Genomic DNA, 14,018 nt, shown 5'->3' on the forward strand with positions numbered 1-14,018 from the left:
CTTGAGCCACATCCCCAGCCCTAATTGTTTATTTTTATGTGGTGCTGAGGATTGAACACGTGCTAGGCAAGTGTTCTATCACTGAATCACAACCCCTGCCCCTAATTATGGTATATTTGATGGTGAATAAGTGCTGTGAAAAAAATGAAGGAGGAATAGGGATTGTTATGGAAGGACAGTGTTTCAGCTATAGTTTTAGATGGGATGACAAGGAAAGGTCTTTTGGGGAAGGGCTTCAAGACTTAATGGAAATGAGCCATACAGGTAGATATCTAGGCAGAGTAAATGGTAATTGCACAGATTCCTTAGGTGGTGGTATGCTTGTGTGTTCAAGGAACAAAGAGACCATATGGCAGTACTGCAGTGAGCCAGAGGTATAGTAGATTAGTTGGAGATGGTGTCAGATGGAGATTTTATAGTGCCTGATGGACTTCTGTAAGGACTTTAGCTTTTCTCCAATTGGGAATCCTTTATGTAATAAGTTATAATATACTACTATACTATATAAGTCACCACTAATACCTAGTAATGAATGTCTTCTTTACTAAGTAATTATAAATACCAGCAATAGGGCAGGATCTTAGTTTTTAGTGATACTGTAATTTTATTGCTTAATTCATATTCTGTCCTGGTCTTGACTAGGCACTCAAATAATTCAGTCAGTCTCTGACAAAAGGAAAGTACAAAGTTTATTGGCCTAGATAAAGATTAAACCACGTCGGGCGCAGTGGTGCACACCTGTAATCCCAGCTGCTTGGAAGGCTGAGGCAGGAAGCTTGTGAGTTCAAAGCCAGCCCAGCAAAAGCAAGGTGCTAAACAACTCAGTGAGACCCTGTCTATAAATAAAAATACAGGGCTGGGGATGTGGCTCAAGTGGTAGCGTGCTCGTCTGGCATGCGTGCGGCCCGGGTTCGATCCTCAGCACCACATACAAACAAAGATGTTGTGTCCGCCGAAAACTAAAAAAAAAAAATTAAAAAATTCTCTCTCTCTCTCTCTCTCTCTCTCTCTCTCTCTCTCTCTCTCACTGTCTCTTTAAAAAAAAAAAATACAAAATATGGCTGGGGATGTAGCTTGGCAGTGGTTGAGTACCCCTAAATTCAATCCCCAGTACAAAAAAAAAGAAAGATTAAACTACTGAATGTAGTCTCATCAGAAATTTACTCAGATAAATTCAGTTCACTAATTTCAGAAAGTTAATTAAAAGTTTCAGAAATGTTAATTAATGTTAATAAATGTTAATTATGATGACAGTGTGGTGGCACAAGTGAGTAATCCCAGAGTCTTGGTTGCTGAAGCAGGAAGATCACAAGTTCCAAAGCCAGTGTCAGCAACTTAGTGAGGCCCTAAGCAATTTGGTGAGATCATGTCTCAAAAATATAATAAAAGGGGTGGAGATGTGGCTCAGTTGATGGGCACCTTTGGGTTCAATGCATGGTACAAACAAAACAAAACCCTGCATGACACATGCCTATAATCCTAGCAACTCTGAAGGCTGAGGCAGGAGGATTGCAAGTTTGAGACGAGCATTAGCAATTTAGCGAGACCCTGTCTCAAAAAATAAAAAGGGCTGGAGATGTAACTCAGTGGTGAAGCACCCCTGGGTTCAGTCCCCAGTACCAAATAAAATGAAATAAAACCCTCTAAAGTTATTGAGTTTCTTTAAACAGGGAAGAAAATCAGCTTGGAAAAGCTGTACGTTTTGAGTAATTAACATTAAATTTATAGTAATGTTTTTTCAAATTTAAGGTATAATTGAAAGATCTGTTTTTTCCATGTACCACAAAGGAAAACAAATACTAGTTAAATTGTAATTGTCATCAAATAAAAGACATTCCTATTTCAGATATTAAAATACAAAAGGCATCAATAGTTGATGAAATAAAGCACATTGACTTTCATTGAAGTTTTGTGCTAATATAGGGGTGATTTCATTTTAGAGACTTGCTTTTCCATTATAAATATTAGTTGTTAGAAATAGGAATTTAAAAAACTTAATGTATGCAAAGCAGATCTTACTGTCAAAATAATCCTTTATGTCTACTTTTCTATATACTCAGGAAATGGGAAATAATCATTTGAGAGTGTAAAGAATAAGTAGGAACTGACTGTAAGGAGGTGCAATATCAGAATGTACACGTTAGCTGAAATGTAAGTGAGAGACATCAGAATCTCACTATCACCATTTAGCATCATGCAGAATTGCCCCAAAATATCAGCACGTGTGGTACATATATACTTTCTTGAGATCAGTTCTAGAACTAAGTTGTAAAAGAATGAAAAAGACAAATAGTAGATTCAATGTCTGTTAAAGTGATATGCAAATAGATAACATGCTTTAATAAGGCATACAAGAGAAAAAAATAAAGTATACAAGTGACAGAAGATTTAAGAGTAATGAAAAAGAAGCATAAAACTGTTAAAAGGAGTATAAGGGTACTTTCTGGGAGTGATGTTTCAATTGTATGTAACCTATATGTTTATTAAAACTTCAAATTTATATAATTAAAGTCTGCATTTTATTGCATTTAAATTATACCTTAAAAGATAGAATCTGGGACCATAGTGTTAAGTGTCTAACACTGGGGATATTTTATGTAGATAAAAGTTATAATAAAAAAGTTATCAAAAGGAAAAGGTACTGTATTTGGTATGAAAGAGAAATATAACTTGAAGTAATCTTAAATTGGAAGAATAACTGGCAGCCACTCAGATGTAAAAATCCATGATGGGTGTATTTTCCTCTGACAGAACAGTAGTAAAAATCAAATGAAAATTGTACTCATAAACATGAAATCTGGCAAATCTATTTGATATAATCATTAAAAACAAAATGTTAGGGGCTGGGGATGTGGCTCAAGCGGTAGCGCGCCGCCTGGCACGCGTGCGGCCCGGGTTCGATCCTCAGCACCACATACAAACAAAGATGTTGTGTCCACCAAAAACTAAAAAATAAATATTAAAAAATTCTCTCTCTCTCTCTTTCTCTTAAAAAAAAAAAAAAAAAAAAAAAACACCAAAAAACCTTAATTGACCTAGTGGCTGGGGAGGCTGAGGCAGGAGGATCGAAAGTTCAAAGCCAGCCTCAGTAAAAGTGAGGCACTAAGCAACTCCGTGAGACCTTCTCTCTAAATAAAATACAAAATAGGGCTGGGGATGTGGTTCAGTGGTTGATTGCCCCTGAGTTCAATCCCTGGTATTAAAAAAAAAAAAAAAAAAAAAACTAAAACAAAAAAAACCCTTAAATCACATCTGCAAAGTCCTTTTTTGCCATACAGGGTAACATTACTCAGTCTAGCACAGTAAATACCTAAAAAGTGGCCTAGAAGTGAGGTTTAATAAAAAGGAAACAGATTTCTTAAACTAGAACTAAGATAAAGGGTTGAGGAAGTGGTTGAAAAGGACAATATGAATACCTGATAAAACTAAATAGAAAAAAAAAAACAAGGAACAAATCACTCTCAAATGTTTCTAATATTGAAGGGGTAACAAGATAGTTGGAAAGTGAAAAAGAAACGTTCAATTTATTTTTTTTTTATCAGATAATGGGCTACATGTTGCATTGAGAACAATAATGATGTTTTTAGAACATGTTGCTTTTATGTGTAAGTTTACAGTATCAGTTGTGGTGTGTGTGTGTGTGTGTGTGTGTGTGTGTGTGTGTGTAGGGAATTGAATCCAAGACCTGAGCTATATCAACTGAGCTATATTCCTAGCCCTACAGTATGAACTTTGAATGATATGTTTGCTTATTGAAGTTTAACTTATTAAAGTTATCTATAAAATTTTTATTAAAGGCCATCATATGGGACTGGGGATGTGGCTCAAGCGGTAGCGCACTCAACTGGCATGCGTGCGGCCCGGGTTCGATCCTCAGTACCACACACAATCAAAGATGTTGTGTCCGCCGAAAACTAAAAAATAAATATTAAAAAATTCTCTCTTTAAAAAAAAAAGCCATCATATATAGTATCACAGCAACTTATAATAATTTATTTCTTTTGTGAATTTTAATTTGTATTTTATGTAATAGCACTTATTTATGTTTTATTAATTTTTTTGGTGTTACTGGGAATTAAAACGTGGTGCTCTGCCATTGAGCTAGATTATTAGCCCCTTTTCTTATTTTTTATTTTACGATAGGGTCTTGCTGAATTGCTGAGGCTGGCCTCAAACTTGCCATCCTTCTGCCTCATCCTGTTGAGTTGTTGGGATTGTTACTTATTTTAAAAAAGCATGTCACATGGGCTGGGGTTATGGCTCAGTGATAGAGCGCTTGCCTAGCATGTGTGAGGCACTGAGTTTGAGTCTCAGCATCACATATAAATAAATGAATAAAATAAAGGTCCATCAACATCTAAAATACATTTTTTAAAAAGCATTTCATGTAAGAACCAGTTGCAAAATTAAATGAGTATAAGTTACTTTTTAAGTCACTAATAGCCATATTTAAATAAGGAATTTTATGAAATTAATATATATTTTTTTGAGATGGAGTCTCTCCATGTTATCCAGACTGGGTTCAAACTTGTGATCTCCGCATTCAGCCTCCTGAGTAGCTAGAATTACAGGTTTTGTGCCACTATGCCCAGCTAAAATTAATTGTTTTAGATTTCTGATACAAAGACTTTTTTTCCCTATTTATAATAGGAATACATGCAACATTGTGGAAAATTGGGAGAATAGAGGAATATATAGAGAAAATCTGCTGCTTTTTCACAATTTTGGTGTATTTTTTGTAAGTCTTTTTGAGATAGTGGGTGACTGATCTTTTTTTTTTTTTTTTAAAGAGAGAGTGAGAGAGGAGAGAGAGAGAATTTTTAATATTTATTTTTTAGTTCTCGGCCGACACAACATCTTTGTTGGTATGTGGTGCTGAGGATCGAACCCGGGCCGCACGCATGCCAGGCGAGCGCGCTACCGCTTGAGCCACATCCCCAGCCCCTGGGTGACTGATCTTGAACTCCTAGGTTCAGATGATCCTCTTGCTTCAGCTTCCCAACTGCTGGGACTACAGGCATGTACCACCTTGCCCAACTATTGTATGCATTTAAAATAAATAAATAAATAAGAGCAATGTGTATTAACAGTTTTTCTTCTAGCATTTTTTTTTTCACTTACATTGTAATTAAAATTTGAGAAGCTAGTAACTAGATGAGATTACCAAGTCCTGGGTTTTACAACTAGAATATTTGAAACAGGCTAGTTAATTAGACTTTATATATATATATATATTTTTTTTTTTTTTAAAGAGAGAGTGAAAGGAGAGAGAGAGAATTTTTAATATTTATTTTTTAGTTCTCGGCGGACACAACATCTTTGTTGGTATGTGGTGCTGAGGATCGAACCCAGGCCGCACGCATGCAAGGCGAGCGCGCTACCGCTTGAGCCACATCCCCAGACCCAACTTTATATATTTTATATCTTGTAGCTGGCTAAGATTTTATTTTGTTTGAGTGTATTTGACTCTTGTTAAGTCTCTACCCAAACATATTAAAGAGTAAACATGAATGAAATTTAAGAATTATTAGTAGAATTATGGAATTGTAGGGACTGGGGATATAGCTCAGTGGTAGAATACTTGCCTAGTATGCATAAGGTCCTGAGTTCAATCCCCAACACCTCAAAAAAACAAGTAAGATTAAAAGTTATCTTAGATAGGCAAATGAAAACTCTAAATAGGGAACTTACCCAATTCTTCAAATGCACTGTAGCTTATAGCTTTATTATTGAATATTTATTATGTTAGTATTTTTCATAGTACTTTACATATATTGTATATAATATATTTAATAGTTTTATTATGTATTTTTAAGCAGTAAGGAATATAGTAAGCAGTAAGAGTTAAAATTGTTCAACATTCTTTTTATTATTTTTCTTTTATTATATTCCTTAAGTTTAGATCACTTGAAATTTAATGGACCATCTTCTAGAAAATGGTTTTCTTTTATTAATTAATTTATTTTTAATTGGTTCTTTTTAGTTTTACAAGACATAATCCATTTGTATATAATTATAAATTATAATTATAAATAATTATTAGAATACATCTTCTTCTAATTCAGACTCCAGTATCTCTTCCTCCCCTTCTCTTTCCCCACCACTGTTCCTTTCCCTTTTTTGATCCTTTTGTCATTTACCCGGGGTTATTATTTTTTAAATTAATTTCTGTGGGTGTACATGATGGTGAGATTCACTGTGGTGTATTCATATGTACATAGGAAAATTATGTCAGATTCATCCCACCCTCTTTCCTTTTCCCATCCTTCCTCTCTTCCCTTCATTCCTCTTTGTCTACTCCAGTGAACTTCTATCCCTACCCCTTTAGCTTCCACATATCAGAGAAAATATTTGGTTTCTTAGGATTACTTAGCATGATAATTGCTAGATTCATCCCTTTACTGGCAAATGCCATAATTTCATTCTTTATGTCTGAGCAATACTCCATTATGTGTGTGTGTGTGTGTGTGTGTGTGTGTGTGTGTGTGTGTGTGTGTATCACATTTTATTTATCCAGTCATCTGTTGAAGGGCACCTATGTTGGCTATATCACTTATCTATTGTGAATTGTGCTGCTATAAACATTTATGTGGCTGCATCACTTTAGGATGCTGATTTTAAATCCTCTGGATATATACCGAGGAGTGGAATGACTGAATCAAATGGTTCCATTCCTGGTTTTTTGAAGAATCCCCATACTGCTTTCCAGGGTGATTGCACCAATTTATAGTCCCACCAAGAATGTATGAGTGTACCCTTTGGAAAATAGTTTTTTCTTTTGGGGTGAAACTATGATGGATCATGGTTAGTTTAGCGACTCAATGCAGTGCAGAGTTTAGTTGAATGGTGTAGAATGAAAATACCATTTACCTAACACACCTGCCTCTAACTATGTGTGTAGATAAAATGAGCTTGTATACTTTTTTATCCTTGCAATTCTTTGTGTGTATTTGTCCCCCCCCCCCATTATCCTGTTGTCTGGAAGAAGAATAAAATTATATAAAAGCACACAGAATTTCTTTAAGATATTACTTATTTTCTTTTTCTAGCTTAAAGCAATAAATGTAGATCTTCAAAGTGATGCTGCTCTGCAAGTGGACATTTCTGATGCTCTTAGTGAGAGGGATAAAGTAAAATTCACTGTTCACACAAAAGTAAGTGGGATTTTTATATTTTGACTTTTGTTGTGTTAATGTTACTTAAATAAGGGAGAGGACAAGGGGAGATTATAAACTAAAATTGAATTCCATGCATGTATGAATTTGTTGGTTTGAACCCAACTACCATGTATAACTTTAAAAGCTCTTAAAAAAAGAAAAAATATAATAATATGCCGACGTGAACTTGGGTTTTGAACACAATTGAAAAGGGACATAGTTTACAATTTCTGCTATTTTAACAAAAGAAGTTTTATGGAAATTACTTTTGGGGAGTGGGTACTGGGGATTGAACTCAGTACTTTACATATGCTAGGCATGTGCTTCACCATGCGCTATATTCCAAACCTTTTAAAAATTTGGAGATGGAATCTCACAAAATTGTCCAGACTGGTCTAGAACTTGGGATCCTCCTGCCTTAGCCTCCCTAGTAGTTAGGATTATAGGTGTGCACCACCACTCCTGTCAGGAAATATACTTTTTACTTTTGTTTTCTGGTACTCAGGACTTAACCCAGGAGCACTTTACCACTGAGCTGTATCTGAAGCCTTTTTTGAGTCCTTTTTGGTTTTTATTTTGAGACAAGGTCTTGCTAAATTGCTAAGGTTGACCTCGAACTTGGGATCCTCCTGTCTCAGCTTCCAGAGCCTCTGGCAATACAGACAGGCACCACCGCACTTGGTGAAATGTACTTTTATTTATTTATTATTATTCTTTAGTTGTTGATGGACCTTTATTTTATTCATTTGTATGTGGTGCTCTGAATTGAATCCAGTGCCTCACACATGCTAGGCAAGTGCGCTACCACTGAGCCCCACAACCCCAGCCTCAAAATGTACTTTTTTAAAGATGAACATTTTAAGACTTAATCATAGAGCCTACATATAATACAAATTTAATTATGTGTAGGTTTTTATCTATTTTTTAGTATAATTTTATTTTCAATTTTGTTGTTGTTCCTTCAGTTAGATTGCTATCCTACAAATTCTTTTTTTGTTGTTGTTTTTTTCCTTCTCTGGTAGTAGCAGTTAAATCCAGGATGTTTTACCACTGAGTCACATCCTGAGCCCTTTTTATTTTTTGATTTTGAGGCAAGGTCTCTTTTTTATTTTTTAAAAAATAAATAAAAATGTCTTGCTAAGTTATTCAGGCTGGTCTTGAACTTGTGATTCTGCTATCTTATCCTCCCAAGTAGCTGGGATTACACGTTTATACGATAGCACCTGACTTCAAATTATCATTCTATTGCAGTTGGGCACATTATCAGATTGTAGATCTATTTTTGTTTGTTTGAATAGTTGAGCTTTATAAATATCAATAAAATAATTTTTATTTTAGTTTTTATTCCCTTGTATCGTCCCTTTCTTTCTCTTCCTTTTATCCACCTTCCCTGTTCTGCTTGTTTTACCTCAGTAGTATAATTCTTAATTAATGGTAACAGTATAAGATAATAATAGCCTGTCAACATTTCCCAAAGATCTGAGGATAAATTTGACTAAGTGTCTTGGGGTTTTCATACTAGAGTTTAATGTCACTGGTAGTCTTTCACATAGACTAATTTTTATTTATTTTTGGTACTGAAATTGAACCCAGGGGTGCTTAACCATTAAGCCACATCCCTAGTCTTTTTTTTTTTTTTTAAATATGTTTATTTTATTTATTTATATGTGGTGCTGGGGATTGAACCCTGGGCCTCACATGTGCCAGGTGAGCACTCTACTGCTAACCACAACCCTAGCCCCCTAGCCTTTTTTTATATATTATTTTATTTTTGGTACTGGGGATTGAACTCAGGAGCACTCAACCACTAAGCCATATCCTCAGCCTTGTTTTGTATTTTATTTAGAGACAGGGTCTCACTGAGTTGCTTAGCACCTTGCTTTTGCTGAGGCTGGCTTTAACTGTGATCCTCCTGTCTCAGCCTCCCAAGCTGCTGAGATTACAGGTGTGTGCACTGGGCCCGATTGTATTATTTTATTCTTTTGAGACCGGATCTTGCTAAGTTGCTTAGGGCTTCACCAAGTTTCTGTGGCTGGCTTTGAACTTGTTATCCCAGCCTCCCAAGTTGCTAGGATTATAGGTGTGCTCCACTGTGCCCAGCTAAGACTGATTTTTAAAGAACTGAGATGTATTGTTTATCAAAAGTTGTTAGTGTAAATTTGACTTTTATTCAAAAAGAATCTGTCTTTGCAGAGTTCATTGCCAAATTTTAAACAGAACGAGTTTTCTGTTGTTCGACAACATGAAGAATTTATCTGGCTTCATGATTCCTTCGTTGAAAATGAAGACTATGCAGGATATATTGTAAGTATTGAGGTTTTATTTTAATCCCATTTTTAAGAGCATTTTGTATACTCTTCTCTATTGCAGTCTTTTATTTTTAGTAAATGATAAGATTTTTTTATTTTTTATTATTTTATTTTATTTATTTGGGGGACAGGGATACTGGTGATGAACCCTGGGGCACTGAGCTCTATTCCCAGCCCTTTTTATTTTTCCTTTATTTTGAGACAGGCTCTCACTAAGTTGTCCAAATTGACTCTGAACTTGGCATCCTCCTGCCTTAGCTTCCTGAGTTGCTGGCATTACATTCTTGTGCCCCTGTGCCTAGCACTGATGTGATTTTTAAAAATTTCCCAGTTTTGTTACAAAACTGGGTTACCATCTTTTATCTTGAGTTGTCCTGTTTGGATCTGTAGGAATATGTTATGCTTTCTCATTTGAACTTAAATTCTGTTAGAAATGAAATGAGTTTGTCCTAGAAATTAATTAAGGGATTTTATAAATCATACTGGCTTTGAACCCTTAAGTGGATAGGTATTTACTTTTGGAAGCCTTCTTAAGGTGTTATCATCAGTAATCAATGGTTATTATGCCTCAGCTTTTGACCATACTTAGATTTGTGAAATTTAATTTGATTAGATTTTTTCTAAAATCATTGTGACCCGATTCCATCTCTATTCTTGGAACCACCACTCATTTTCAGTCATTTGTTTCCTTTTAATACCTTAGATTTTGGTGAATGACCAGTATACATTTTTCTTTTCTCATTCTAGTTCTACCTTTTCCCCCTACCTTCTTGTGTGATGGTATGTTTTTCTTTTTTTCTTCCATAGGCTCTTCAAAGATTAAGACTTATTTATCTTTATATACCTGTTGCACAGCATTATGCCTAATATGTATATACTAGATGCTTGGAGAATGTGTGTTGAACTGTACTTGATACTTTCTGACCCTAGGTGTAATCTTTTTTTTTTGGTTACCAGGGATTGAACTCAGGGCCCTCAACCACTGAGCCACATCCATAGTCCTATTTTGTATTTTATTAGAGACAGGGTTTCACTAAGTTGCTTAGCGCCTCACTAAATTGCTGAGGTTGGCTTTGAACTTGTGGTCATCCTGCTTCCACCTCCCAAGCAGCTGCGATTACAGGCGTGTGCCACCACACCCAGCCAAGGTGTAATCTTTTTCATGTAGGTCTTTGTTTTGTTTTTTTAGCGGTGCTGGGGAGCAAACCCAGGGCCTCATGCATGCTGGTCAAATGCTCTACCACTGAGCTATATCCCCAGCCCTTATAGCAGTTCTCAATTTAACTTTTCTTCCTTTTGTTCCACTTCCTTTCTTTGGCTTTTCATCATTGTGCCCTTAATTGTTATTTGTGTTAATTGTTTTACCTTACATGTTTTACCTTATTCATCTGCTTCACCTATGGATAAAATAGAATAAGTTTAGTCATTAATTTATCTCATTAGTTTTTTCTTTTTTTTTGTTATTTTTAGTTTGTTAGCTTTTTAAAAAACTCTTTTTGCTCCTGGTAAATTCCTCTAATCCAGAATTCTTTTAAACATTTCCTGCTGGATAATATTTTTAGTATTTGTTAATTTAGAAAATACATGTAGTATAAAACTACTATGAACCCATTAATTAAAAAACTTAATTGAGGGCTGGGGTTTTGGCTCAGCAGTAGAATGCTCACCTAGCATGTGTGAGGCCCTGGGTTCGATCCTCAGCACCACATAAAAAATAAATAAATAGGGCTGGGATTGTGGCTCAGTGACAGAGTGCTTGTCCCGTATGTGTGAGGCACTGGGTTCAATTCTTAGCACCGCGTATCAATAAATAAAATAAAGGTCCATAGACAATTAATATACACACACACACACACACACACACACACACACATAAATAAATAAGTAAAATAAAGATATTGTCCAACTACAACTAAAAAATAAATATTAAAAAAAAAAGAGGCTGGGGATGTGCCTCAAGCGGTGGCGCGCTTGCCTGGCATGCGTGCGCCTGGGTTTGATCCTCAGCACCACATACAAACAAAGATGTTGTGTCCTCCGAAAACTAGAAAATAAATATAAAAAAAAATTCTCTCTCTAAAAAAAAAGAAAGAAAGAAACTTAATTGAGGGGCTGGGGTTGTGACTCAGTGGTAGAGTGCTCACTTAGCCGTGTGTGAGGCACTGGGTTCTATCCTCAGCACCACATAAAGATAAATAAATAAAGGTATTGTGTCCATCTACAAAACTTAATTGAAATGCTGGGAATTGATATTGGCCAAGTTATATTGTTATATTGTAAATTGTGTGCATGTATGAATATGTAACAACCAATCCCATCAATAAGTACAATTATAATGGACCAGTTTTTTTAAATTAATTTTTTTTTATTTATATGTGACAGCAGAATGCATTACAATTCATATTACACATATAGAGCACAATTTTTCATCTCTGGTTGTATACAAAGTATATTCACACCAATTTATGTCTTCATACATGTACTTTGGATAATAATGTCCATCACATTCCACCATCACTTCTAACCCCATGCCCACTCCCTTCCCTTCCCACTCCTTTGCCCTTAGAGTTTTTCTATTCCTCCCATGCTCTGCCTCCCTATCCCACTATGAATCAGCCTCCTTATATCATAGAAAACATTCGGCATTTGTTTTTTTGGGATTGGCTAATTTCACTTAGCACTATCTTCTCTAACTCCATCTATTTACCTACATATGCCATGATTTTATTTTCTTTTATTGTTGAGTAATATTCCATTGTGTATATATGTCACATTTTTTCTTTATCCATTCATCTGTTGAAGGGCATCTAGGTTGGTTCCACAGTTTAGCTATTGTGAATTGTGCTGCTATAAACGTTGATGTGGCTGTGTCCCTGTAGTATGCTGTTTTTAAGTCCTTTGGGTATAGACTGAGGACAGGGATAGCTGGGTCAAATAGTGGTTCCATTCCCAATTTTCCAAGAAATCTCCATACTTCTTTCCATATTGGCTGCACCAATTTGCAGTCCCACCAGCAGTGTATGACTGTAATTTTTTCCCCACATCCTTGCCAACACTTATTGTTGTTTGTATTCATTTTAATGGACCAATTTTTTAAAAGTGGGAAAAGACCAACAAAAAATAAAAATCATATTTGTATTTAATCATGCTTTTACAAAAATGGCATGTATATTTACTGTATACATTTATTCAGTCTGTAGTCAGAGCTTAGAGCACATAGGAATTTGAGGATTCTGGGGTGCTGTGTAGGAGTCTGCAGATGGAAGTTTGAGAACAATTGTAAAACCAGAAAGTAGTATTATGCTATATTTCGTTTTTGGTGTAAAGGACTTCAAGGATCTTAATTTCTAAAATTAGTGAAGCTCTGGAAGCACAGCATGGTGGTATAGACCTGTAATCCTAGCTACTCGGGAGCTGAGGCAGAGAGATTACAAATTAGAGGCCAGCAACAACCTGTCTCAATAAAAATAAGGAAGATTGGGGATGTAGCTTAGTGCTTTGCCTAGCAAGTGTGAGACTCTGGGCTCAATTCCAGTACTACAAAAACAAACAAAATCCCTGAAAACTAATGAAGTTCTCCAATCTGAATGTGATAGTTTACAGTGTTCAGTTCATTCAGGATACCTTTAAGTTTCCCAGACACCGTCTTATGGTGGCGGTGGTACAGTGTGGAAAAGAAATGATAGTCCCTTAAAATAATTGATTTATTTTTATTATAGATTCCACCAGCACCACCAAGACCTGATTTTGATGCTTCAAGGGAAAAACTACAGAAGCTTGGAGAAGGAGAAGGGTCAATGACAAAGGAAGAATTCACAAAGATGAAACAGGAACTGGAAGCGTATGTGGTGTTTTCTGTTGTTGTTTTGTTAGTTGTGTTTGTTCATGCCTTTTTTTGTGCTGATAGTCCATTCTTTTAATCATTTCACCATTGTGACTCTGAAAGATGCAAGTTTAAGTCACACAACTAGTGTTAATGATCATGATCAGAGCCTACAGGAAAATTATAGAATCATTGTCTCCCTTGTAAAATTACTGTTTTAAATAAACTCTGGAAATTATAAACAGAGGATCCAAAAGCTTGTAAACAATAGTAGAAAGGGAATGTGATGTTTTAAAGCAGAATGTATATCTTTTTTTCACAAGGCCATAGTCATTTCCAATCTGGTTCTCTTTGAAACTTCTGTTTCTCATAGAAAGTGTTGAGAGTGTTGAGCACTTTCTTCTTCTTCTTCTTCTTTTTTTTTTTTTTTTTTTTTTTTTGAAGTGTAATAGTTTTCTTCTCCTTTTCTCTGCCTTTGACTTCTGACCAAAAGGAAAAGAATAGGAGCAAAGGAACCAGAGAATAGTTTAGAATTGTTTTTCATTAACTATTGGTTCTATATACACTATTAATGTGTTAAGTCCTTGGGAAATTGTGATAGTTTAAATTTCATTTTTAGCTTATTTGCTAAAAATACAGGTTTTCCCCTTTTATTGATCATTTATGCTTTGGAGTTTCTAAATTATTTCTATTTTGAGAGTTGTACAAGGAAATAATTGTCCTTGCTTT

The 14,018-nt window shown here is 35.4% G+C and overlaps 1 protein-coding gene across 1 annotated transcript in view; it reads left to right on the forward strand.

Moving 5' to 3' along the window:
* SNX6 (sorting nexin 6) overlaps positions 1-14,018 on the forward strand; it is a gene marked incomplete at its 5' end in the record, with an annotated part of 61,712 nt that overhangs the window by 7,218 nt on the left and 40,476 nt on the right. The window contains 3 exon segments of the mRNA XM_081290817.1: positions 7,050-7,154; positions 9,351-9,461; positions 13,186-13,307. Coding sequence (XP_081146943.1) covers positions 7,050-7,154; positions 9,351-9,461; positions 13,186-13,307 — 338 coding nt within the window.

This window comes from Spermophilus citellus (genome assembly GCF_964194105.1).
Source record: "Spermophilus citellus genome assembly, chromosome: 4".
Taxonomy (NCBI): Eukaryota; Metazoa; Chordata; class Mammalia; order Rodentia; family Sciuridae; genus Spermophilus; species Spermophilus citellus.